General features: G+C 42.3%; 1 protein-coding gene across 3 annotated transcripts in view; it reads right to left on the bottom strand.

The window, feature by feature from the left end:
- LATS2 (large tumor suppressor kinase 2) overlaps window positions 1-27507 on the bottom strand; it is a 75344-nt gene that overhangs the window by 25123 nt on the left and 22714 nt on the right. Inside the window, exon 1 of one of the 3 annotated variants that reach the window (XM_073894794.1) lies at window positions 23860-23892. The exons of the other annotated variants lie outside the window; for them this stretch is intronic. Coding sequence (XP_073750895.1) covers window positions 23860-23877 — 18 coding nt within the window. The 5' untranslated portion in view covers window positions 23878-23892. Of the gene's footprint in view, window positions 1-23859; window positions 23893-27507 lie in introns of those variants that run through there. 3 annotated transcript variants of the gene reach the window in all.

Here is a 27507-nt window from a genome sequence, read left to right as displayed (position 1 = left end):
TAGGTTCAGAGGTCAGGACAAGAGTCCAGAAGGAAAGGCTTGCCAAAGCTTGGGAGTTCATCTGCAAACTCAACTCTGAACTTCCACTGTTGTCTGACAGGGACAGAGGTAAAGCAGATACTAAAGATAAGGTAAGACAAAAGACCACCTGCCATTTGTCGTCAGCTGCCTAGAGGAGCATTACCCAGTGGTAAGAATTATGACAGGAGGTAATTTTGAGTTTTAATTCACACCCTTTTTTTTTTTTTTAAAGATTTTATTTATTTGACAGAGGGAGACACAGCGAGAGAGGGAACACAAGCAGGGGGAGTGGGAGAGGGAGAAGCAGGCCTCCTGCGGAGCAGGGAGCCCAATGCGGGGCTCGATCCCAGGGCCCTGGGATCTTGACCTGAGCCGAAGGCAGACGCTTATCGACTGAGCCACCCAGGCGCCCCTCAATTCACACTCTTGATGGGAATTCTACCTTTGGAGGGAAAAGGTCTCCATAAAGGAAAAGATTCAATGTCTGCCTCAACCCACGATGCCTGAGGAAGAGAAATCGTAGCAAGACAGATGATGGGGCCAGTGGTCTGTGAGCGAGGCATGTAGATGTCACTAGTGAGCAAAAGAAAACCGTGCCCGAGATGTGCGTGTTTTTTTTCTTTTTAAGATCTTATTTATTTATTTGACAGAGAGAGAGAGAGAGAGACGGCGAGAGAGGGAACACAAGCAGGGGAGCGGGAGAGGGAGAAGCAGGCTTCCCGCTGAGCAGGGAGCCCAACGTGGGGCTCAATCCCAGGGCCCTCAGACCATGACCTGAGCTGAAGGCAGGCGCTTAACGACTGAGCCACCCAGACGCCCTGTTGTGCATGTTTTTATCAAAGATACCGGTACCCATCCCTGGTCTCCAACACCCACCCCATCCTTGAAAAGGGCAAATGGATGACCGGTTCAACTCTACGAAAAACCGTCTGGCACCAAAGCTTACGCGCTGTGATGGGACTGAGTTTATGAGAGACTAGCCTGTGCCAGAACAGGGCATCAAGTTGGCCAAAAGATAAACCAGAGTCCTCAAAGCTGAAGCATGAACAGCTTAAACATGATTCTGGACAAACTGATTTCTCTGACTGGGCTCCAAGCCAATGCTGGCTCTTGAAATTAAGTCCACCAAATATATGTGGGACGACTGGCTGCTCTTCACTTCCAGACAAATGCTGCCTGTCAAGGTCTGCCCTTGTCTATGAGCCGCTTACCTGAACACAGCACATGGGCCTACTTCAGGAGCCCATGCTTTTGTCACAGAACTTGAAGCTTGTTTTCTTTGCTTTCTAAATGAGTAACTGTTTTTGTTTTACGTGTCTTCTGGGCCCTCAGTGCTGCCTCTGTCTCACTTTGCTGGGGATGGTCAGCCCATATGCATCAAGGGGAGGAGGCATATGGATGCAGTGTACACAGAGCCCTCTTCCCTGGGGTTATTTTTTTTTTTAATGTTATCAAGTAAATGGGAACATCTAGAAAGCTACAGGCTCATCAAAGAAGACAGCAATCTGCTACTTCTACAAGGACTCTTAAAACATATCATGTAATACATTAATTACAGTATAATTTATTAAAACATATAAATATCTTAGTTATGAAACATGGTAGTGAAAACTGAAACTCCCTTGTTAAGTTTTTATGTATTTCTCAGAAACAGTTACAGTGTAACTTTGAAATAGATACATATTGGGAAGTTAACTTTTAATTCACATCTCCAAGGACTTGGAAGTTCTGTAACAATTTTCATTTTCCAACAATGCTTTATTTTATTTTTTATTTTTATTTTAAGTAGACTTCACAACCAATGTGGGGCTTGAACTCACGACCCTGAGGATTAAGAACTGTATGCTCTACTGACTGAGCCAGCCAGGCGCTCCTCCATCAGTGCTTTAAAATCCACTCATTTTGTTTCAAACTTGGCTGTGACTACCAGTTATAATTTCTCTTAATTCTATGTTGCTGACAGTGAAATCTCAGGACAAGCATTGCCAAATAGTGGTGGGAATGTAAACTGATGTAGCCACTGTGGTAAACAGTATGGACCTTCCTCAAAAAATTAAAAATAAGAATACCATATGACCCAGCAATTCCACTTCTGGGTATTTATCCAAAGGAAATAAAAATACTAACTCAAAAAGCTATTTCCATCTCCATGTTTGTCCAGCATTACTTACAGTAGCCAAGACATGGAAGCATAAGTGTCCACTGATGGATGAATGGGTAAAGAAAATGTGGTATCTATATCTGCGCACGTGCGCGCGCGCACACACATACACACACACACACACACACACACACACACACACACACAGGAATATTATTCAGCCATAAAAAAGAGCCAGAGAATGACAAATACCATACAATCTCACTTATATGTAGAATCTTAGAAAAAAACAAAACAAAATAAAACCCCCAAAGCAAGCTCATAGGTACAGAAAACAGACTGGCAGTTGTCAGAGGTGAAGGGTAGGGAGTGGGTGAAGTGGGTAAAGGGGTCAAAAGGTACAAACTTCCGGTTATAAAATAAATAAGTCCTGGGCATGTAATGCACAGCATGGTGATTACAGTTAACATTGTATTGCATATTTGAAAGCTGCTAAGAGAGTAGATCCTAAAAGTTCTCATCAAGAAAAAAAATTTTGTAACTAGGCATGGTGATAGACGTTAACTAGATTATTTTTTTTATAAAGATTTTATCCATTCATTTGAGAGCAGAGACAGCACACAAGCAGGGGGAGAGGCAAAGGGAGAACGAGAAACAGGGTCCCCACAGAGCCAGCTGGGAGCCTGATGTGGGGCTTGATCCCAGCACCTGGAGATCATGACCTGAGCCGAAGGCAGACGCCTAACCATCTGAGTCACCCAGGCGCCCCAGATATTAACTAGATTTAATGTGACAATCATTTTGCAATATATACAAATATTGAATCATTGTTATATACCCTAAATTAACGTTATATGTCAATCATACCTCAATTTTTAAAAAAATCTGTGTGTACATTTTAATATATTTTTTAAAGATTTTATTTATTTGAGAGAGAGAGAGAGAGAGAGAGAGGGCACCTGCACAGGTGTGGGGGGGGGACGGGCAGAGGGAGAGGGAGAAGCAGACTCCCTGCTGAGCAGGGAGCCCTATGTGGGACTCGATGCCAAGACCCTGAGATCATGACCCAAGCCCAAGGCAGACACTTGGCGGACTGAACTGCCCAGGTGTCCCAACATTTTAATATTTTTATTATTAAATAGAATGCTGCATTTAAATTCTTCTTTGTTTTAAAGACTGTATTCATTTATTTGACAGGGAACTAGAGAGCACAAGCAGGGGAAGTAGTAGGCAGAGATAGAAGCAGGGAGCCTGATGCGGGACTCGATGGCAGGACCCCGGGATCATGACCTGAGCCAAAGGCAGATGCTCAACCGACTGAGCCACCCAGGCACCCTGCATTTAAATTCTTATTGTGCCCAATAGGGCAAGGATAGCTTTTGCCAAGTTCGGATGACAAACACGTTTCTCAGTCCCCAATTTTTCCTAGGAAGGAAGAATTCATCTATGACATTTCTTAGAGCACCAAGGAGTGAACCCAGGCCTCTGGAGAACCCAGGCCTTCGCTGCAGGCTACAGTGCCACAAAGCTCTCTCCTACTCAGGGGACAAGGCGCACACCAGGCCCAGCACAGCAGTCCAGGGCAGCCATGGCCGGAGGATACCGAGGAGCGGGTGTGGGCGCAGATGGGTGTGCGAGAGAGGCAGAGAGGGGGAGAGGGAGAGAGGGACTAATTGGTTGTGGTAGAAAAAGGGGGCCAAAACAGGATGTAATTCTACATTTGGGGGAAGACTTAAAAAAGTGTCTTCCTCTAAAATTACAAAAAGGATCAAGAGAACACATGGCTCCAGCGCTCTCCATGCCAGTAACTGTCACCAACAACTCTCAATGCCTTCAATCCTGCCAGGCTAGTCGTCTTACAAAACTTCGTAACTGGAGAAGAACAATCCTATTAGTGAGGAGACACAACTAACTATGCAGTGAAGGAACAACCCGAGACACGAACACAATGTCAGCTCCGTGTGGCAGGATCAGGGGAATTTTATATTCTTCACACACTCCCTACACTTTCCAAATCTCCTATAATGAGTTTGTATCGTTTCTGTATTCAGAAAATAAAGTCTTTGTAGAAATGCATCACCACCACCCTCTCATACATACACACGAACACCCCACTCTGGTAATGCCTGAATGCAGGCATCCCTTCTCTCCTCCTGGCCTTCCTGACTCCGGCTGGAATCCCCTCTCCCAAGACCCACCCACACACCACTGCCCTCCTTGGCCTCTGTCTCCTCCCCCTAAGCTCTAGGCCGGCATGTGGGCTGCACTCGCAATGGTTTACCACTCTGAAACGCGTCACATGGCTTCATGTCCTAGGACCTTTGCTCACGCTGCTTCCAACACTGGAATGTCAGGCCCACTCCCAGCTCCTGCTTGACAAATGCCTACACACTTCTGTAGACTCAGCTCGAGCCCTCATCTCTACCACGACACCCACCCTGATGCCCCTCTCTTCACCCTCCAACAACCACCCAGGAACACTGACTTCTCAGTCTTCTTGTATCACAGGGCCTGGTATACACTACCATGGAACTGGTATCACTGAGTTTTACTTATTGTTTTACATACTGCCTGCTCCTACTGGACAGTGGCCACATTTACCGAAAGCCCACTACTCACTCAGTCATTTACCCAAGAAATATATCTACTGAGGGCCCACCATGTACCAGGCACCATTCTAGGCCCTGGGGAGACAGATAAACAAAACTGAGGAAAATCACAAATTACAAGTGCTATGTGGAAAAATGTCAATTAAGGGTGATAGTGAGTGTGTGTGTCAGGGATACGGGGTTGCTATTTTCTAAAGGGTGTTTGAAGGCCTTTCTATTATGGGAATATGTGAACAAAGATCTGAAGGAAGGGCAGGAGTGAAGCCGAAGGTTTCTGCAGGAAGTGGGAACAGCGACTACAAAGGCCGGTAGTCTCTTACCTGCCTCTTACCTGAGGCAGGTAAGAGAGTGTTCAAGAAAAAGCAGGCTCAGTGTGGCTGAAACGGAGCAGGCAGGCCAGGACGGCGGAGACTCACAGGCTGCGATGCTACTTTGACTACGGCCGCAGGAGAACAGTACATTTTACACAAAAACTCAGTACACATGCGCCTACCCGAGCCAACTGATTCAACACCAGCTGCATGCTGCACTCTTCCATCCCTCCTCTACTTCCTGGCTTTGAGATGCTGGACACGATCCTGCAGATTCATTTCAGGATGAAAACAGGCGACAAACCATTGGGTGGGAACTCAACGCAAAGGCCATGGTAAGGACTCTGGCTTTCACCCTGAGTGAGACCAGAAGCCACACAAGAGCCCAAGATCTGCCTTCTGCTTTAAAAGGATTGCTCAGGCTACTGTGTGAGAATGGACTCTAACAGTGTGAGGGGAGATCAGTTAGAACAACAGACCTAACTGACTCCATAAGCTCTATGGCAGGCAACGGTGGGCAGGGGCTCTCCTGGGACTCCTGCCGGGCTCTCAGGAAGGTCCTCTCAGCTCCAGCAGAGCCCCTGTACTGGCTCCTGCTGCTCCAGACCACAGCTCTTGGTGGGGAGGGGTGTATCTCCTCAATGTGGGGCAGCCTCATGGGTACTGTTGGGAGAAAGACTCAAGACTGAGACAGAAACGGTGCCAGGAACTGTGCACATGGTCTCCAATCTTCACAAGAACTCCAAAATGCCAGTATTCACGTTTTATGAAAATCAGGAGACTGAGGCTCGGAATGAGTAATCATATTGCAAGTTCATGCCGTCGGTGGTTCAAACCCAAACAGTCAAAAGAAGTCCAATGTCATTAGTAATCCGAGAACTGCATTTTCTTTTTTAGAGAGAGTGAGCGAGCAAGCATGCCAGTGGGGGGTGGGTGGAGAGGGAGAGAGAAAATCTCAAGCAGACCACATGCCGAGCACAGAGCCCAATGTGGGGCTCGATCTCACAACCCTGAGATCATGACCTGAGCCAAAATCAAGACACTTAACTGACTGAGCCACCCACGTGCCCCCAGAACTGCCTTTTTAATTTAAGTTCAACTTAGTTAACATAGTGTATTATTAGTGTCAGGGGTAGAATTTAGTGTTTCTTCAGTTGCCTATAACACCCAGTGCTCCTTACATCACGTGCCCTCCTTAATACCCATCACCTGGTTACCCCATCCTCCTACCCCCTTCCCCTCCAGCAGCCCTCAGTTTGTTCCCTACAGTTAAGAGTCTCTTATGGTTTGCCTCCCTCCAGAACTGCATTTTTAAGAACTATTTCACACCCCTTAGGTTGACATATTTAAAAGGTCTGACACCACCAGTTACTGGCAAGGACAGGGAGATCTGCCCTGATAAAGCAAGGAAAGGAGTGTGAAATGGTATAACCATAGAGGAGAATACTTTGACAATATCTGGAAACTGGAAACAATCTGAATGTCTATCAACAGGATAATGGATAGATAGGTGATGATATAATTACACAATGCAATACAACTGAGCAATTAAAATAGAGCCTCTTCTATCAACAAGGATAAATCTCAAAAACATGTTGCATGAAAAAAGTAAGTTGCAAAATCATGCTGTACAGAGTTTTTTTTAATTTGTAAAACAGTACTGTGTATTGGTTATCGTATGCATGGGAATGAGAAGATGAATTCAGGATAATAGTGGCTGGGGAGGGAAGGGAGAGATCAAGGCTGGAAGAGCCCAGAGAAGCCCCACTATGTATATAATACAGTGTTTCTATAAAAGTCTATGAAACAGCACCACAATTCCTGACTTCGAGTTATATTAGAGCTGTAGTCATTAAAACAATACGGTGCATAGGCACAAAAATAGACACATAGATCAATGAAACAGAATAAGAGAACTCAAAAATAAACCCACAATTATATGATCAATTAACCTTCCACAAAGCAGGGAAAACTATACAATGGGAAAAACTCTCTTCACCAAAGGTGTTGGAAAACTGGACAGCTACATGCAAAACAATGAAACTGGACCACTTTCTGTAAGAAATACACAAAAATAAATTAAAAATGGATTAAAGACCTAAAAACCATAAAAATGCTAGAAGAGAGCTCAGGCAGTAATGTCTCTGACATCAACCATAGCAACATTTTTCTAGATACGTTTCCTAAGGCAAGGGAAACAACAACAAAAAAGGCAAACTACTGAATGGGAAAAGATATTTACAAGTGGCATACCTGATAAAGGGTTAGTGTCCAAAATATATAAAGTACTTACAAAACTCAACACTGAAAAAACAAATAATCCAATTAGAAAATAGACAGAAGGTATGAACAGACATTTCTCCAAAGACGACATACAAATAGCCAACAGACACATGAAAAGATGCTCATCATCACTTACCATCAGGAAATGCAAATCAAAACTACAATGAGCTACCACCTCACACCTGTCTGCGTGGCTAAACTCAACAACACAAGAAACAGCAGGTGTTGGCAAAGACGTGGAGAAAAAGGAACCCTCGTGCACTGCTGGTGGGGGTGCAGATCGCTATAGCTTCTGTGGAAAACAATATGGAGCTCCCTCAAAAACATCAGAGGAAGAACTACCCTGTGATCCAGTAACTGCACTACTGGGCATTTACCCAAAGAATATAAAAAAAACTAATTCAAAGGGATACATGCACCCCTATGTTTATAGCAGCATTATTTACAATGGCCAAATTATGGAAGCAGCCCAAGTGTCCATCAATGGATGAATGGATAAAGAGGTGGGGGGTGTGTGTGTGTGTATACATACACACACACACACATATACATACACACACACACACATACATACACACATACATATATACACACACATACATACATATACACACATATACACATACACATACACACACATACGTACACATACATATATACATGCATGCGTGCACACATACATATACATACACATATACCTATATATACATACATATACATACACACATACATACACATACATATATACATACAGACATATATACATGCATACATACACACACAATGGAATATTAAACCATAAAAAATGAAATTTGCCATTTGCAACGACATGGACGGAGCTAGAGGGTATTATGCTAATCGAAATCAGTCAAAGAAAGACAAACACCATATGATTTCACTCATATGTGGAATTTAAGAAACAAAACAAAGAAGCAAAGGGAAAACAGAGAGACAAATCAAGAAACAGACTCTTAATTATAGAGAACAGAGTGACGGTCACCAGAAAGAGGTGGGTGGGGGATGGGTGAAACAGGTGATGGGGATTAAGGAGTGCATGTTCATGATGTGCACCAGGTGTTGTATGGAAGTGATGAATCGCTATATTGTACACCTGAAACTAATATCACACTATGTTAACTAAATGGAATTAAAATAAAAACTTAAAAAAAAGTCTGAAACAAATGTGGGGAAATGTTCTCTTATTCCCCTTTTATAAATGTTTGAAAGATTACATCATCATCAATCATCACCAAAATACTCAATAAAACCAAGACCCAGCTTCTCTTTGTCCCATGGCCTTTCTTCACAATCCTGCCTCCCTATCCTGTACGCTCTCAGGGCCAAAAACTGAGTCATATTCATGTTTGTATCCATTGTGCTTAGCAAACAGGGACTGCTCAATGTTTGGTTAAGTAATGAACAAATGAGTAAGTGTGCAAAAGCACAGCTCTTTCATGCCTTGGTTTCCCTACCACCTTGCAAACTCTTGGGAGGCAGGAACAAGCACCATCTCACATCTGATTCGGTGCCCCGGAGACCTTTTCACAGGGTCAAATAACCCGTTCTTCCTTTGCTCCTGTCTCCTCACCCTCTCCTCTCAGGTAACTATCTGAAAATCCCTCTGGCAAATTGGTTCAAATTCTCTGTTGACAACTGGCCCAGCAAACCATGTGTAGGAACGAAATAGCTGATTAAAAGTATATCCACCTGAGTGTTGCCCACAGGGTGAAAAATTACAAATGAACGGAGTGTCCCTAAATAAATTAATGTCTATCATCCATTTAGTGAAATACAACACTTTTTTTTAAAGTGCTAGAGAGTAAAATTTTATGATATAGGAAAATGTTTATAATACACTGTTAAGTAAAAACAAACAACAAAAAATGGATAACAAAAATATATATATAGGACTTCAGCTTCTACTTGATGCATTAGCCACAACTCTCGTTACTCTGCTTAGTTTTCCATCATACTCTTATGTGACAATCACAGTGAAGAAGAAGGGATTTCAGTTCAGAACCCAACGGAGGGGCAGCCATGGACTCCATCCACATACACCCAAGTGCCTGATGGGAGCCCACAGGGCAGGGGAGGGCAGAAAAGAGGGTGCTCCGTGCAGTGCACCTGAGTCCTTGGGTCCCCACTCTGTGCAGGAGACCCTGGACCAGAAGCACCCAAATCAGAGACTACAGCACACCAGGGGGCAGATGGGAAGCACCAGAATAAAGCGGGGAGATTGAGCCAGACATGCTGAATTGACTGCGGCCCATCGTCCTCCCCTGTCCTTGAGAACAGACCTCCCAGAGCCACTGGCCATCTCGCCACTTGAGGGTCTCCCCTGGAAAAACCCCAGGGCTCCTGAGACAAGCCTCCAGAAACAGACATTTGTGGGACTGGCTCTCCGCCTGACCACCCTACAGTGAAGCTCCCATCAATAGGCCCCACCTCAGCATTTTAGTGCATCGCTCCCAAATCACTAGATACTCGAGAATGTCTCCCAAAAGTCAACACCAATCAAATAGTACCTACAATATGACGCTGTTCTTGTAAAATTTTTAAAAATCAGAGCATATACCAACATTAATGGTTAATGGTGGATACCTTGTAGTGGTGGCAGCATGATTTTCCAGAAATGCATGCCAAATACCTTATAACAGGCCCCATGGCCCTTCCTACTTCCTCTCACTTCTTCTTTGGCTACTCTTCTGAAATATCGGTCTTCCTTCAAAGACTGAAACTGACTTCTAAAGATGGTGCACATGTGTCAACTTCTGGTTGAAAGAATCTGCACATCCTCCCCACATCCTTTCCACCCCTCCATGGGTCTCAGGCACTCACCCAATGTGCACTCTGACGCTGCTGCAAACCACGAGGCTGCAGGTAATGCTTCTCGTCTCAGGGAGGAAGGTGCTTTTAACTGGTCACTGTACCCACAAGTGGCAGAGAGCCGATAAACAAAAAATCAGAAAATGCACAACTCCTCAAGCGCATTAACATTTTCTCTGAGAAACGGCTATTCTGCATGGCAAGTGCCTCTATGTGAAAGATGATTAAACTATTCTGAGTACACGCTACTGCTAAGGAGGCTCTGCCCGAGGTCAGACATTTCAAAATCTGGTGTGCTTCTTTCTGGACTGGACAATCTAGGGGCAAAATACCAGCTGGCTAGTGTAGAGTTAACAGCCTTCCAAAAATGATAGACTGCTGCCTTTATTAACATTTGCCAAAAGCTTCAGCACTTCCACTAGGAAATTTTCTACTTAAATTTTCTTTCTTTTCGTTCTTCCTCCCTTCCCTCCTTTCTTTTTTAAAGATTTTAAGTAATCTCCACACCCAACATGGGGCTCAAACTCACAACGCTGAGATTTTAAGAGTTGCACGCTGTACCGACTGGGCCAGCCTGGCGCCCCTCTAGTCAAATTTTCTACCTAACAGTGTTCCCCCCTTTCAATGCCTAGGAAACGCCATTTATGCCACCGGGCACAGCCTACAACTGTAAGATGTTGGTAGATTTTTGAAGGGAGTTTGGGCAGCATGAGGGGACAGTGCTAGCCAAGAGCACGTGCTGTGCCAGGTCCTTTACTTAAATCATTTCTTGTCCATCCCACAACCGCCCTGGGAAAAAGAGCTTTACCAGCCATGCTTCCATGATGGAAAAACTGCGACGGGAACAGATTAGCAATCTACCCAAAGTGACAAAGATAACACGGAGCGGTGTTAAGGAGAGACGCTTGTTTCGGAGTGGTGTTAAGGAGAGGAGAAGCTTGTTACAAAGCAACTATTTAAGGTATAGAGATTTTGTTCATGTCAATGACTTCATGATCTCAGCTAGAACATTTCACTCATTCAAACCGTTATTAAATCACCAAACAGTAAGAGGCCCGGTTCTAGGTATTGGGGATGCAGCAGTGACAGAGCAAAGGCCTCTGCTCATGGGAGTTCCTATACCTAAAAATTCTCATTGCTTGCTCATTTAGGCCAGTTCAACCAACCAGCTGTAGCGACAGGTAAAGTGGGGCTTTCAAGGGTTATGAGTAACTACTCACTAGAGTTAGGGAAGCTTGAGGTTAGTCCCAGTGGGACCAGCTGTCCTGGCTTGATGCCTGAGTAATACGCTCATCCTCAGGATGTGAGCAATGTGCTTGAGCCAAGACTTAGTATCATACTTTATAAAAGCAAAAATCAGTGTGTTAACTCTAAAATGCATGGGAAGAGTCGAATTTTCTGTAGACAAGACCTAAAACAGGCAGGAAAGGTAAAGATAAGGTTGTTTGAAAAGCTACACTCAAGAAGACTGTAAATGATATAAAGTCCTGACCTTTGTTTCAAGGCCCTGTAACAGAGTTCCATTTTAATGGTTTGCCTTTCACACTGATATTGGCATGCTCTTTTTATTCTCTGAAATACCCTTTTTCTTGTCCTCCCATTAAATTTGTATAGCTCATTTAAAAATGAAATAAGGAAGCAGATTTAAAAGGCTAAATAATTTAGGGGGAAAAACAGATAAAAGGGAATTATTCTAAAAAACAAGAACAGGACAATATGAGGTCTGTGACACCAGTCCCCACTCCCTGGATGGGAAGGCGTGGTGCTAGGGAATCCAGCAGCTTCCCTTCTTAGTAGTTCTCTCAAAGATGAGAGCAAACCACAGAGGACAATTAGCAATCCAACCATCTATCCTCTCAGGTCAAATGATCTATCTGAAACAAATTCCAAAATTGAGACACACCGCCAAAGAAAGTAATAACGCAGTCAGGTTAAACAAACCAAAAAAGCCAATTTGCCCTGCTGTATGGTTTGGCTTAGCTCAATACTGAAGTATGAATAAAACATAACCTTTGCTAAGGAACTGCTATGAAGGAAGTATTTTTGGATGAAAAGTATATGCTCGATGTGTATTAGAAAATTATATGCCAGGACGGTTCTACAATCACTCTTTCAGATAGCACAGAAATGCCGAGGTGGTGCGTTGAAGCAGCGCCCCTCTCAACAATGCACGCCTCAGCCACCGAGTCAGAAAGGCACTGACCATCAGCCCATCCGCGAACACAAGTTCTGCTGATTTCACTGAACGGGACAAATCTGTTTCTGCGGCCAGCATGGCTGCTATCAGCCTTAAAGTCCAATTTGAGCAACAAAAATAAACATCAAAGGGCCAAGGGAAGAATGAATATGATACTTAAAAAAAAAAAGTTAATTGAGTGGTTTTACTTTAGAGCCTCAACCACACGAACACTCCTTTCTCAGAAATTCACAAATAACGCCTAAAGTTCTTTATCCAGCTGGGAAATCTACGCTATTCTAAGATCTTGTCTGTTGTAGGACAATTTAGTTTGGAAAAAAGGTACCGAAAATGTATTTGTTGGCTGGCTGTAAACTCAGGTCTATTATGCTCACTCTAGTACCCTTGGGGTCCTAACACAGTGCCTGGCACACAGTAGGCATGCCACAACATGTGCCGAGTCAGCAATACTAGGAATTTCTTTTGAGTTTCCAATGCATGGTGTTCTAAGTAAAACTGTATAACCCTCTGGGTCCAGTAACATTTAGATTACTGTGAAAGGACCTATACCACACTTGGGCAAGAATGGCTTAGTAACACATTTCTTTACTCTTCTTCCATGATCAACTCCCTCACTCCGAGGAGTTCAGACTCAGCTGCTGGCAGGAAAAGTCCAGATCAGCCGCAGAAATAAAGGGACAGCCAGCTAGAGGATCGACAGGGCAGGCAGAAGCTGCTGCTTGTGTTGGGCGGGGTTTCACTTTGTGCTGGTTTGTTCTAACGATCAGGATCCTGCCCTGGAAGAAGCCCCGTGTTTCAGACACAGTGAGGACCAGGACTCTGGCAGAGATGAAACATGTCACTCTCTAGTGCACAATTTCCACACTTAATTAAAGACATCTAGGGGCGCCTGGGTGGCTCAGTTGTTAAGCGTCTGCCTTCGGCTCAGGTCATGATCCCAGCGTCCTGGGATCGAGCCCCGCCTCGGGCTCCCTGCTCGGCGGGAAGCCTGCTTCTCCCTTTCCCACTCCTGCTGCTTCTGTTCCCTCTCTCGCTGTGTCTCTCTCTGTCAAATAAATAATAAATAAAATCTTAAAAAAAAAAAAAAGACATCTAACAGTACTGCACGGTAACCCATACTATACACATTAACTCATCTAAAACCCAAATAAAACTTACTCCTAAATTTCTGTAAGAAGACGACAAGCAAAATATCTTTGGCTTCATTAATGCCCAACTTTAAAAATTCTCCTAGGTAGGTGTTATAAACAGAATTCAGGGGATTGTCAAGAATTAGTTTCCAGGGTGCCAGCTGGCTCAGTAGGTAGAGCATGCAACTCTTAATTTCAGGGTTGTTGGTTCAAGCCCCATGTTGGGTGTCGAGATTACCTAAAAGTAAGATCTTTTTTTGGTTTTGGTTTTTTTAAGATTATTTATTTATTTTTGTGGGGGTGGAGAAAGAGAGAGAGCATGAGCAGGGAGAGGAGCCGAGGGAGAAGCAGACTTCCCACCGAGCAGAGAGCCCCATGCAGGACGGGATCCCTCATGACCCAAGCCAAAGGCAGACGCTTAACGGACTGAGCCACCCAGGCACCCCCCAAAAATAGAATCTTTAAAAAAATTTAATTTTCTATAATCAGCAGTTTCCCTTTATATACCAGTTCATGCCTTTAAAAATGCCCAGGAAAAAGATACCTTTCTTCACATTTCACCCTTATCCTATAATCAGGAAATATCAGCACTCTGCCATAAATACTAAGATACTAAGTGCAGCCTCTCTTGTGACCTTGAGTAAAAACAAGTGTTTCTCCACACCAACATCAAGTGACTGGTTTGTGTATTTCACAGTTGAGAAATCAGCCAGATAGCGTCTTGCTTATAAAACCCTACAGAAAACCTGAAGTAACCCTCTACCATGGGCAGGGTCCAAGACTGCCTACCTTGTTTCCTGTTAAATCCAACTCCTTGAAATGAGGGACACCAGGACAAAGGACACCACCATGCCCAACCCTTGGCCATACGTGTGTTCTCAGACAGAAGACTATTAGGGCACCAGATTACTCATGAGAAAAAAAATACGTCCCACAGAATATGGCAAAACTGGAAACAAATTCATCCTCATTGTTCGTGCTTCTCTCTCTCTCAGACTTCTAAGGAATCTGAAGCATTGTGGTAGGACGTGACAAACCATTAGAAAAACCCTTAGCAGAGTGCCAGGCACCTGAACAGCAGCTAGCTGATGAAGTGAGGCACTGAGCCTGTCCCCCATCAGTCTCCCATGCAGTAAAAATTACAGTTCCACGGGGCCCCGTGTTATTGTCATTTTGTTTATACTGTGATTCACAATTTCATAAGAGCGACTTACCCTTATTTACATGTGACGTGATTCTCTGCGTCGTTATTCACAGACCACAAAATGCTTGTTTGATCCTTTCAAGGATCTCACCCTGCAGTTTGAAAGACACTTGACTAAAAATGCTGGGGCACTGTCAGCAACCACCCACCTCCCACCAAAAGGATCACTCATTTCTTCATACTAGTAACGTGAGACTTTTGAAAATGCCATCCCTTCAATTAGGTGCCATGATCCTCTTTACATCATCTCAATTCCCAGCTGCCACGTGGAAGTGGAAGTTGTCAGCTGGTCTGCTCCTACTCTTCAGGGTCGGTTTCATTTCCGCAGAGAGCGTCCGCTAATTGGTTAGCGGCTCTGCAGCCTCACAGGTCCCAAAGGTCTGTAAAACGTAAGACATCCCCTCAGACATGTGTCAGATACTTAGAATTCAAGGAGAGAGTAAAGATTTATTTGAGAAATACTGTTTATGGAGATAAACGAAGGCAAGTTTCTTCCTGATCTGGAACGGGTGACCCTATCTAGAGCACTTGGTAAGTGTGGGGTCTGCAATGAGGCTGACAGGACTTACTTCTAGGAGGGGATAAGGTGCTGACACAGAAAACCCAAACTGTGTCACAGGACCCCTGACGCTGGGCCCCGGTTGCTGGAGCACCGCCTGGTCTGGTCACGCACACACCCAGCACACTCCTGTGCACCGGCCTCTGACAGGGCTCAGGGGCGCCTTCCACAGCACCCCTGGAAACCAGCTATGTCACAAAGCAGCAGATGAAAGCTCCTCTCAGCCTTCTCAGTTCCACAAACTGAAATAACAAAAATCCGTACTTTCGCCCCCAAGTCAGAAGAGCTGATGTCTTTTGTGATGCTAAAGTGACTGGGATAAAGGGTAGTGAGCCCAAGGGGAAACTGGAAGATGACAGCTGAGACTAGCCCAGTGGGTTCTCACACTTGCTGAGCTTTTAAAACTACCAAGGCCCAGAACCCATCCAAGACCAATTAAATCAGAACCTCTGGGGCTGGGCCCCAGGCCTGTCGGGTGTGCCAGCATGAGTGAGAGAGTGAGAGAGAATGTGTGCTCACACGCACTCCCAGAGCTCCTCAGTGAGTCGAACTGCTCAGGGCTGAGAACTGTCAACTCTAGTTCATGCATTTAGCTTGAGGTTCTAGACTTCCCCCAACACACCCCTTACCTTTTTCCTCCCACTGGTGGTGGAGCTAACCTCGCTAACACCCCACCTTCAGACTGCCGTGTTAGAAAGCGCCTCCTCATATCATGTAAACACCACATGGACCTTGCTCCCACCTGCCCTAGTTCAAACCATACAGAAAAATCTTGTCCCCTTTTCCAAGTGTTTGAAGAGACGAAGTGAGCTACACTAAAGTCAAAATTGAGCTTTTTATTTAATTGTCAGGTGCCTTCAGGAATCCCGTATTTACCACCTGAGTCAGAGAAATTGAATATTCAAGCAAGCAGGGGTCAGAGAGGAGGGATGTTATAGAAACAATCAATTTAGATATGAATGTGGAGAGTTTCATTTACGTGTTTTTGAGAAACTCAAGTTGATATAAAGAGTTATTCACCCTGACAGAGAATAAAAGATCTTCATTATATTCACAAAGGGATTTTCCAGCTACTCTTCAGGGAGGTGGGAGGAACCACAATACCCTGGCTTTAAAAGAAATAATCACCTTTTCTGGGGCACATCCATTACCTTGAACATACATAAATTAAAAAATAAAATTTCCCCTTCTTACTCTTCAGCTGGAGGCTTTGCCAATGGCTGATGTCCTCTATTCCCCCCACCCAGGCACTTGCATCCCCTTCTGAGCAAACACAGGAGGCAGAGGGGCAGCAGGTTTTGAGCTTCCAAGCGCTTAGAGAGTGGGGAGTTGCCCGAGGGGAAGACAGTTCCTCCAGTCCGCACTGCAATCCCTGGCCCCAGGGCCTGAGGCAAGATGGCCCACGACCCACAGCGGCCAGGCAGCCACCTCCTCGGGGCCACCTCCGTTGCTGTCTCAGCTGAGCAGCTGCTCTGGGGCTTGGTGTTTAGGTTCCATGAGACCACACTTCTGCCCACGTCAACACTGAACCAGAGCTGTCACAGAGGGCTCAGTGGTCACCCAAAAGCCCTAGAACCCGCTTCTGTAGAAGACAGGTCATGGACTTCTCCTTTTCAAGGGTAGATAAAAACCCAAGTTTTAATGTGAAACATCCTGGCTTTTATAAGTTGGAAACTGATTTTTTTTTTTTAAACTGTAAGAACATGTGTAGGTAGAATAAAAACACCACTGCTAAAGAAAGATCCTTAGGGGCGCCTGGGTGGCTGAGTTGGTTAAGCGTCTGCCTTCGGCTCAGGTCATGACCCAGGGTCCTGGAATTGAGCCCCACGTCGGGCTCCCTGCTCAGCGGGAAGCCTGCTTCTCCCTCTGCCTCTGCCCCTGCTCATGTTCTCTCTCTCTCAAACAAATAAATAAAATTTAAAAAAAGAAAAAAGAAAGAGATCCTTAGGCTTCCAGCCCGTGACCTCTGCTATATACAGACTGGAAGCTGAGCTGCCAAGTGCGCTGACTGGCCTTTGCCTGTGGTGTGAACCTGTATTCATCTAAAATCCATGTGCGTGGCACAACCAGTGTGCCTTATGTAGTGAACTGCCATTCTTGATGGGAACCTTTGGTTCCCAAGTCTTCTGAAGTTGAGGATCAACAATGAAACAAGATCTTAAAATTCCAAAAGGATTGGAGGGAGGTCCAACTAATGACACATTTTGTGCTACTGGCTAAAAAACACAGGACTTGGGGAAAAAGAAAGCATCCTGGCATCTTGTGAGGGAGGTGTCCCCACAGCAAGGGGACCTTCACAGAGAAAAGTTAAATATTTAACTGTGAAAAATAAAACATCAATTTGAAAAATAACATGCATGGGTTTAAACACAAGAAGAAAAAGAAGTGGAATATGGAGAGAAGCAGCAGCTCATTAAATGATAAACCAAGATTACAAAATAATGTGATTCCAGTTTGTTTCTTTTCTTATAAAATCCATACATACAAAAATACTGCAGGGATAGACTCGTATCAATATATTAATGTTAAAAAAAATTTAGTTTTACCAGTGGTTGCCTTTTGGAGGTAAGGTTTCGACAGCTTTTGTTTTCTTTACCTACAGTGCCCAAAGTCTTCTACAATGAATATAGATTACCAGTTAGAATAAAATCACAACAAAATTATAAAAGTTCCCTCTTCTAAGTTGGTTGAACTTTTTTGTTTGTTTTTGGTTTTTTGTGTGTGTGTGTGTTTTAAGATTTTTTATTTATTTGACAGAGAGAGACACAGCAAGAGAGGGAACACAAGCAGGGGAAGTGGGGGAGGGAGAAGCAGGCTTCCCGCCAAGCAGGGAGCCAGATGCGGGGCTCAATCCCAGGACCCTGGGATCAGGGCCTGAGCTGAAGGCAGACACTTAACGACTGAGCCACCCAGGCGCCCCCTAAGTTGGTTGAACTTTAGTGAGGACCATTATAAGCAAGAGGACCATTATGGCAGAGAATGTCCAAAGCAAAAGCACTGCAGGGAGCTGCCCCAGGCAACGGTGTGACTGAAGATGCCCTTGCCACCGCCACCACTGACTAGCACCGTCCACGCGGTCACTTCCAATTTTCTCACACCCACATTTAAAACGGAGATAAAAGTGGAACTAATGTTCACATATGTTTTTTAACACAATAAATCTTTTCAGCATGTAACCCAAAAAAGGAGATATTTCACATTCTCTTTTTTGCATGAGGTCCTCCAAATCGGGTGTCTACTATAGATTCACATATCTCAACTCTGATAAGCCACATCTCTGGGGCTCCACAGCCATGAGTGACAAGATATACACAGCAGTAAAACCACCATCACAACAAAGATAAAGGTATCTTCATCACTCCTCAAATTTTCTGAGTGCTCCTTTCTGGTACTCCCTCCTTCTACCCCCACCCTAGTTAACCACTGATCTACCTTCTGTCACTACAAATTGGTTTATATTCTCTAAAATATTATAAAAAGAAAATCCTGTATGATCCTACTTTGTGTTTAGCTTCTTTCATGCAGTAATGATTTTGTCCACGCTGTTGTTTCCATAAGTGGTCCCACAGGTTTCTTTTAATTGAATAGTATTCCATTGTGCGGACATGCCAGGATTTATTTATCCATTCACCTGCTCATGGACATTTGGGCTGTTTATAGTTTTTGGCTATTGCAAATAAACCTGCTATGAACATTTATGCACAAGTCTTTTTGTAGACACAGGTTTTCATTTCTCTTCGAGAAATAATTATGAGAGGAATGACCGAGATGTATGGCTGGTATATGCTTAAAAAACTTTTTTACATTTCCACCAGAAGTATAAAAAAAATCCTAGCTGCTATACATTCTCACCAACACTTGGTGTTATCAGACTTTAAAATTTTATCCTTTCTAATATAGTGGTATCTCATTGTGGATTTTCACTTACATTTCCCTGATGTCTAATAATGTTGAATATTTTTACATGGGCTTATTAGCCATTCTTGTATATTCTTTTGTGAAGTGCCTGCTCAAATCTTTGCCCTTTTTAAAAAAAAATATCTTTTTAAAGTTATTTTAAGTTATTATAAAGTTTTTAAGGTTTTAAAGTTATTTATGAGAGAGAGAGATGGAGAAAGAGAGCACAGAGAGAGAGGGTGAGGGAGAGGGAGAGGGAGAAGCAGACTCCCCACTGAGCAGAGAGCCAGCCCAGTGTGGGGCTCAATCCCAGGACCCTGAGATCATGACCTGAGCCAAAAGCAGATGCTTAACTGACTGAGTCACCCAGGTGCCCCTGATCTTTGCCCATTTTTAAAGGCCTGTCATTTTATTACTGAATTGTAAGGATTCTTTATATATTCCAGAAATAAGCCCGTTGTCCAATGTATGTCTTTGGAATATTTTTTATCACATGGATTGACTTTTTGTTGTTTTAATTATGTCTTTTAAAGAGAGCAAAGATTTTTAATTTCAGAAAAGTCATATTTGTTCAGATATTATTAAAGTCAAATTTTTCTTTTATGATCCATGCTTTTTATATTAGATCTAAGAAATCTTTGCCTTTTTCAGATTGCAAAGATCTTCTCCTACGTTCTCTTTTAAAAGTTTTTATAGTCTGTATTTAGGTCTATAATCCGTTTTGATTTAATTATTGTGAATGGTGTTAAGAGTGCTGATTTTTGTCCATTAGGATATTCATTTATCCCAGGACCATTTGCTGAAAACACAAAAAAACCCTTTCCTTCCTTCCCTCAGGATCCTTGTTGAAAATGAGTTGACTATATAAATGTGGGCTCATTTCTGGACTCTGAATTCTTTTTTTTTTTTTAATAAGATTTCATTTATTTATTTCACAGAGAGAGAGAGAAGGAGCACAAGTAGGCAGAGCAGTAGGCAGAGGGAGAGGGAGAAGCAGGCTTGCCACTGAGCAGGGAGCCCAATGTAGGGCTTGATCCCAGGACCCTGGGATCATGACCCAAGATGAAGGTAGATGCTTAGCCAACTGAGCCACCCAGGCACCCCTTGGCTCTGAATTCTGTTTCATTCATCTGTGTATCTATCCTCATGAGAGTACCACACTGACTTGATTATTGTATACTCTAGAATCTACTCTCTTATAAAGTGTTAACTAGTATGAGTCTTGAAATTACATAGTTTAAGTATTCTACCTCTGTTTTCTTTAATATAGCCTTTGCTATTCTAGGTCTTTTGCAGAACATATGGATTTAGAATCAGTTTGTCAATTTCAATTAAAAAAAAAAAAAGGCCTGTTGTGGCTTTCTCAGAATTGTGATGAATCTACAGATAAGTTTGGGGAGAACTGCCATATTAACAATATTAAGTCTTCAACCCATGAACATGGTATATGACTCCATTTATTTTGATCTTCCTTAACTCATTCAGTACTGTTGTGTGTTTTACAGGTCTTGAACATATTCATATTTTATTAAATTTATCCCAAAGTATTTCATATTTCTAAATGCTACTATAAATAAAATCACTTTATTTTTTAAGTAGGCTCCATGCCCAGTGTGGAGCCCAACATGGGGGTTTAAATTCACAACCCTGAGATTAAGGCCTGAGCTGAGATCAAGAGTTGGACACTTAACTGACTAAGCCACCCAGGTGCCCCATGAAATCACATTTTAAATTTCAGTTTCCCAGTGTTAATTGCTAGAATACAGAAAACTATTGATTTTTTCCTATTGATCTTGTCTCCTGTGACCATGCTTAATTATTATGTAGGAAATTATTAGTTCTGGTAGCTTTTTAATAGATTCCTTAGGATTTCCTACAAAAGAATCGTGTCAAATGTAACTAAAGACAGTTTTACTTATTTTCCAATCTCTGTACTTTTATTTCTTTTACCCTCCTTAAGGCACTGCCCAGGACCTCCACAGAAGATGAAAGTGGACATCCATGCTTTATTACCGATCTTCGAGGCAATGTATTCAGAGTTTCACCATTAAATGTGATGCTAGCTGTAGATTTTACATAGGTGTCCTTTAGCAATTCGAGGAGTTTGCATTTATACCCAGTTTTGTTATGAATAGCTGTTGGATTCTGAAAAGTGCTTTTTTTGTATCTATGGGGATGGCTTTACTCATGGCCTTACTCTTCGTTTTGTTGACATGGTGAATTACATTAATTTTCTAATGTTAAACCAACCCTGCATGTCTGGGATAAATCTCATTTGGTCCTAATATATTTTCACTGAATGGCATTTGCTAATACTTTGGTTAGGATGTTTGCCTTTATATAGCATTTACAAAAGATACTAGAACATTGGTCTGCAGTTTTCTTATAATGGCTTTCTCAAGTCTTGATATCAGAGCAACACTGGTCTCATGAAATTAGCTGGGAACTACTCCCTACTCCTTTATTTTGTGAAAGAGTTTGGCTAGCATTACTATTACTTCTTCCTTAACTGTTTAATAGAATGCACCAGTGAAGCATGTGAGCCTATAGTTTTCTTTGTAGGAAGGATTTTTATTATGAACTGAATAGATATTGGGCTATTCAGATTTTTCTATTTCTTTGTGTTAATTTTAGTAGTTTTTTGTCTTCCAACAAATTTTTCATCTAAGTCACATTTATTGGATCATAAATTTATTGTTTATATATTCCCTTACAATCTTTTTAATGTCTTTAGGACCCATAGTAGTATCCATTCATTCCTGAAATTGGTCATTTGTTTCCTCTGTGCTTTTTTCTTTCCTTTTTTAAAAAGATTTTATTTATTTATTTGAGAGAGAGAGTGAGCATGTGTGCAAGCACGTGAGTGGGGGGAAGGGGGTGCAGAAGGAGAGGGGTAAGCAGACTTCATGCTGAGTACAGAGCCTGACATGGGACTTGATCCCACGACCCTAAGATCATGGTCTGAGCCAAAATCAAGAGTCGGATGCTCAACTGACTGGGCCACACAGGTGCCCCCTTTTTCTTTCTTTCTTACTTTTTTGGGTAAGTTTGGCTAGAAGTTTATCAATCTTACTGATCTTTTCAAAGAACCAGGTTTTGGCTTCATTGACTTTCTCTATTGTTTGTTCTTACAGTTTGTTCTCTTTGTTTCCTTTCTTCGACTTACCTTGAGTTTAATTTACTGTTCTTTTTTCTAGCTTCCCAAGCTTAGATGATTACTTTTAGACTTCTTCTCTAAATATACACTTAAAACTATGAATTTCCCTCTAAGTACTGCTTTAGCAAAATTTCACAAATTTTTATTATTCAGAACCAGTATTTTATAATTTCCTTTGTGATCTCTGAGTCATGACTTGTTTAGAAGTGAGTTGTTTAACATCTACATATTTGGGGCTTTCAAAGATTTTAACTTTTTTCTAATTTAATTTCATTGTGGTCAGAGAACATATTCTGTAAGATTTCAATCTTTGAGAAGCTATTGAGACTTCTGTCTCAACAAATGGTCTGTCTCCGTGAACATTCTATGTAAACTAGAAAAGAATGTATATTCTACATGTACTGAGTGTGATGTTTATAGATGTCAATTAAGTTAAAGTGGGTGATAATGCTGTTCAAATTCTCCTATATTCTTACTGATATATTTTTGTCTACCTATCCCATCAATTATTGAGAGGTGGGTTAAAATCTCCACATAATGATCGTGGATTTGCAGGTTGCTCCTTTAGTTCTTGCTCCATCTACTTCACTTCATATAGTTTGAAGCTTGTGTTTAAATGCATACTCACTCCCACATCTTCCTGATATATAGGCCCTTTATTATAAAGTGGTCCTCTTTGTCTCAAGTAATACTCATCCTGAAGGGTACTATCTGATATTAATATTGCCACTGCAACTATTTTATATTTATAGTTTACATGGCTTATCTTTTCCCGGACTTTTGTTTGCAGTCTATTTGTGTCCTTGTATTTAAGAAGTGTATCTTATAGACAGGATATAGTTGAATCTTGCTTTTTTATTCAGTATGACAACCTCTGCCTTTTGAGTGGAGTGCTTAATCCCTTTAAGTGAACGTAATTATTAATATGGTTTTATTTAAGCCTGCCATTCCTATTTATCTCATCTGTTTGTTCCTTTGTCCCTCCTTCCTGGCCTCCTTTCATGTTAATCAAATTTTTCTTTGTATTCCATTTTATTTATTTTTTTAAAAGATTTCATTTATTTATTTGAGAGGGAGAGCGAACAAGTGAGAGCACAAGAGTGCGGTGAGGGGGGTAAGCAGACTCCCCGATGAGCAGGGAGCTCAGTGCGGGGCTCCGTGTGGGGCTTGATCCCATGACTGGGACCATGGCCTGAGCCGAAGGCAGCCGCCTAACTGGCTGAGCCACCCAGGCACCCCTGTAATTCCATTTTAATTCCTTAATTGGCTCTCTAGCTTTAGCTCTTTGAATTCTATTTTAGGGACTACTCTATAAACTGCAATATAGATTTTTAATTTATCATAATCTACTTAAGTGTTAATTTTTAATTACATCAGAAGAAACCTAGAAACCTTGCAATAATACAATTCCATTTAACCCCTTATCCACTGTGTCCTATGTTGTTACATCGTATGTGTGATAAACCCATTACTACAGTGTAATTTTTGTTTTAAGTACTGATATATCTTTTAAAGAAATTAAGAGAAAGGAATAAATTAGTCTTTTATACTTGCTGATATTTACCATTTCTAGTGTCTTCATTCCTTCCTGTATATTCTGTATTTCTTTTACTGCAAATGCTGACAAATTTTCTCAGATTTTTGTCTCCCTGGAAATGTCTTCACTTTCATTTCTGAAGGACAGTTCTGCTACATACAGAATTCTCAGTGGATAGATTTTCTTCTTCCTTCAGCACTCTGGTAAATGAGAAAGAGTCCAGCCAGAAACAACCAGGCATTAAGAGGAAGGATCTCAGGTCTCAGACATCTCTGAATCCTCAATGCTTAGCACAGTGCATGACACCTCCTAGATGCTCAATAAACCTGCACTCAAAGAAGGACTGCAAACATTATTTGAGTTTACTTCTGGTCCTGCCAGCCATTTACTACTACTGAATGTTACTCAACTTCTAGGCAAAACTAACTTGCATGAAACAATTAAACAAGGCTCCTGGAGTAATTTCACTTTTAAAAAAATCTAACATAAGGAAAGCAGTAGAGATGTCTTCCAAAATTTATGAATAAACATGTGCTCTGCAGCATTATTTATAAGAGTAAAAAACTTGAAAGAATTTCACTGTCCAAAATTAGGGAAATTATTAAATTCTGGCAGACTCCCATGATGGCATGTAAATGTTTTAGGTTAATATTTTTACTGATATGAAGACATGCTCTGTATATAAATGTTGAGAGAAAAATATTCAGAATACAAAACAAGAAAAAGCCAGATCTGGATTTTTGATTCTTAATTCCACTACTTAGTAGGCACATTATTTACCTTGTGCCAGTAAACCTATGAGCCAGTTTTTTCATTTGTAAACGTTGACAAAAACAGAATCTTCCTTGTACGCTTGTTGGGAGGATTGATATTCACATAGTAATTGCTCAGAAATATTAATTTCATTAATAAGTAGTTCCAAAATATTAACCATGTAGTCATAAAAATTAAATTTAAAATGTTTATTTTATTGAATGTGATAATAGTATTGTGATTATGTTTTTATTCTGTTGTGTTTTTTATTTTTTTCTGTCTTTCACAGATACATTTAAATATAGGAGTATATGAGTGATAAGTGAAATGATGCCTGGTATTTGTTTTGAAAATATTCTTGATGTTATATTTGAATTAAATGTTTATCCTAAAAATTACTGCAGAGATAGATGCTATTGTACTTTCTTTTTTAAGATTTTATTTACTTAGGGGCGCCTGGGTGACTCAGTCGTTGGGTGTCTGCCTTCCGCTCAAGTCATGATCCCGGGGTCCTGGGATTGAGCCCCACGTTGGGCTCCCTGTGTTCCCTCTCTTGCTGTCTCTCTCTGGCAAATAAATAAACAAAATGGAACACAAGCAGGGGGAGTGGGAGAGGGAGAAGCAGGCTTCCCGCCGAGCAGGGAGCCCGACGTGGGGCTCGGTCCCAGGACCCCGGGATCATGACCCAAGCTGAGGCAGACACCCAATGACTGAGTTACCCACACACCCTGATGCTACTGTACTTTTAAATTTTTTCCAAAATAAAAAGTTAATCAAAACAACCATAAAAGGAAATATAATATGGTCAAATAACAATGATTATCCCTGGACAGTGGGTTGATGGGTCAATTCTACTATATGGAAATATCTTACTTTTATAAATGGCAGGGTGATGGCTATTTCTCTTTCTCTCTCTTTCAAGTTTCATGGGTGAAACTGAGAGGCTTGTAGCTTTGGGTCTGCCCCTCACTTGCTGTACAGTCTTAAACTGACCACATCACCTCTCTGGGTCTCAGTTAATTTAACTGTGTGATGAGCCATGTGGGCTAGATAATCCCTAAGACCCTGTGTAGACCTGCCATGGCTCTCTGGATGGTACTGATAAAAACAGGAATTCAGAAAAGGGAGAACCCCACATGTGCTGGAATGAATAGATGGAAAAGGCCACAAAGATGAATCATGGAAGAAGTGGGACTTGAGTGGGCAGAGCATGGCTGGGCTGGCGGAGAGTGCATTCCAGGTGGGGTAAACAGCATGAGTAAAGCCAGTGTGGGAGAAAGTCACACAGCTTGGTGGTAGCTGGTGTGCAAAGAGGCAAACATAGCTGAAACAAGCAGGATGGGCTGGTAATGAGAGAAATAATCAAGTCTGGTAAGTGGAGATCAGATGGTAGGAAGAGGAGGGGAGTGGCTACCAAGGGAGTGGCTGACCGTCACCTTGCAGGAAAAGTTCACCGGCAGAAATACTGGGTCAGGGGGACAACTAAGAAGAATCCAGGTATAGAGCAGGGTGTTAGCACTGAAAAGACATAGATGTGAAAGCTATGCAGGAGAAAAAATAGGTACTAGGGAAAGTACGCATTAATATAATGACTAAAGTAGAGATGACAGTCAAAGACAAATCACTTTACGTTCTTTCTGGTCTGCAACACAACCCATGGGGCAGGAGTAATTGTTACCCCCAGGGTATAGGTGAAGGATCATGAGGCTCAGAGAGGTAGGCTGTTAGCCCATGGTGACAGCCAGTACGACATGTGGTTATCCTCTGGTTCCTTAACAATATCTACTGACTTACTGAGATCCTTTCTTCCTCCCTAACAGAAGCCCCGGTTCTATCAGGGACAGCCATATGCCCAACTGCAGTACACATTTCCAAGGCTGCTTTAACCTCTTGTGATCAACTGACTAGGTTCTGGCCAGTGAGGTATGGAGGAAAAGCTCTTTAAGAAAGAGCCAGAGCTAGAACAGCACTTTTGCTGCCATATTCCTGCTTCTTGTACAAACTGTTGACTCTCGGGGAGGTGCCACCCGGGGCACCTGGAAATGGACACCTCTTATTAAGGAGGACAGAACTGAAAGAGAGTAGGAGCCTGGGGCCTTGATGACACTGAAGAACCACCATGTTGGCCATATCCTGCCAACTTCCAGCCTTCCTTTGTTAGGCCACTTATGGATATTAAGCTCTATAGCTGGGAATCTATCACCAGCAGCTTAATTCAATTCCCAAATCATACTCAAGAGCAAGCTTAGTCAGAACTGAAATACAGTCTGTCTGATTCTAACAGCTGGAGATATCTGTTGAGCATTCACTATTTATCCAGGACCATGTTAGATGGTCAGGGTAAGGGTGAGGGCATGGGAGAATGGTACAGAGGGAAGAGAAATTTCCTATGGTTTCCCACAACTCCAGGAAAAATAGCAGGTACACTTATGAAAATTCAATCTGTTGCACTGAAAAATAAGTCAATTATATAAAATCACAAATTTGAAAAAAATAATTATGAAAAACATATCCTTTCCAAATATACTTACTAAAGAAAAGAAAGATGAAATACAAATCAAAAACATAATGAGGGGGCGCCTGGGTGGCTCAGTCAGTTAAGCGTCTGCCTTCAGCTCAGGCCATGATCCCAGGGTCCTGGGATTGAACCCCACATTGGGCTCCCTGCTCAGTGGGGAGCCTGCTTCTCCCTCTCTCTTTGCCCTTCCCCCTGCTTGTGCTCTCTCTGTCAAATAAATAAATAAAATCTAAAAAAAAAAAACAAAGAAAAAAGAAAAAAACACAATGAGTTACCACTTCACACCAGTCACAATGGCTAAAATTAACAAGTCAGGAAATGACAGAGGTTGGCGAGGATTCAGAGAAAGGGGAACCCTCTTACGCTGCTGGTGGGAATGCAAGCTGGTGCAGCCACCCTGGGAA

Source organism: Callorhinus ursinus, unplaced genomic scaffold, assembly GCF_003265705.2.
Source record: "Callorhinus ursinus isolate GAN/ISIS: 27379988/994484 unplaced genomic scaffold, GSC_fseal_2.0 scaffold7, whole genome shotgun sequence".
NCBI lineage: Eukaryota > Metazoa > Chordata > Mammalia > Carnivora > Otariidae > Callorhinus > Callorhinus ursinus.
Note: the sequence above shows the minus strand (reverse complement) of the source record. Positions and strands in the feature narration are given on the sequence as shown.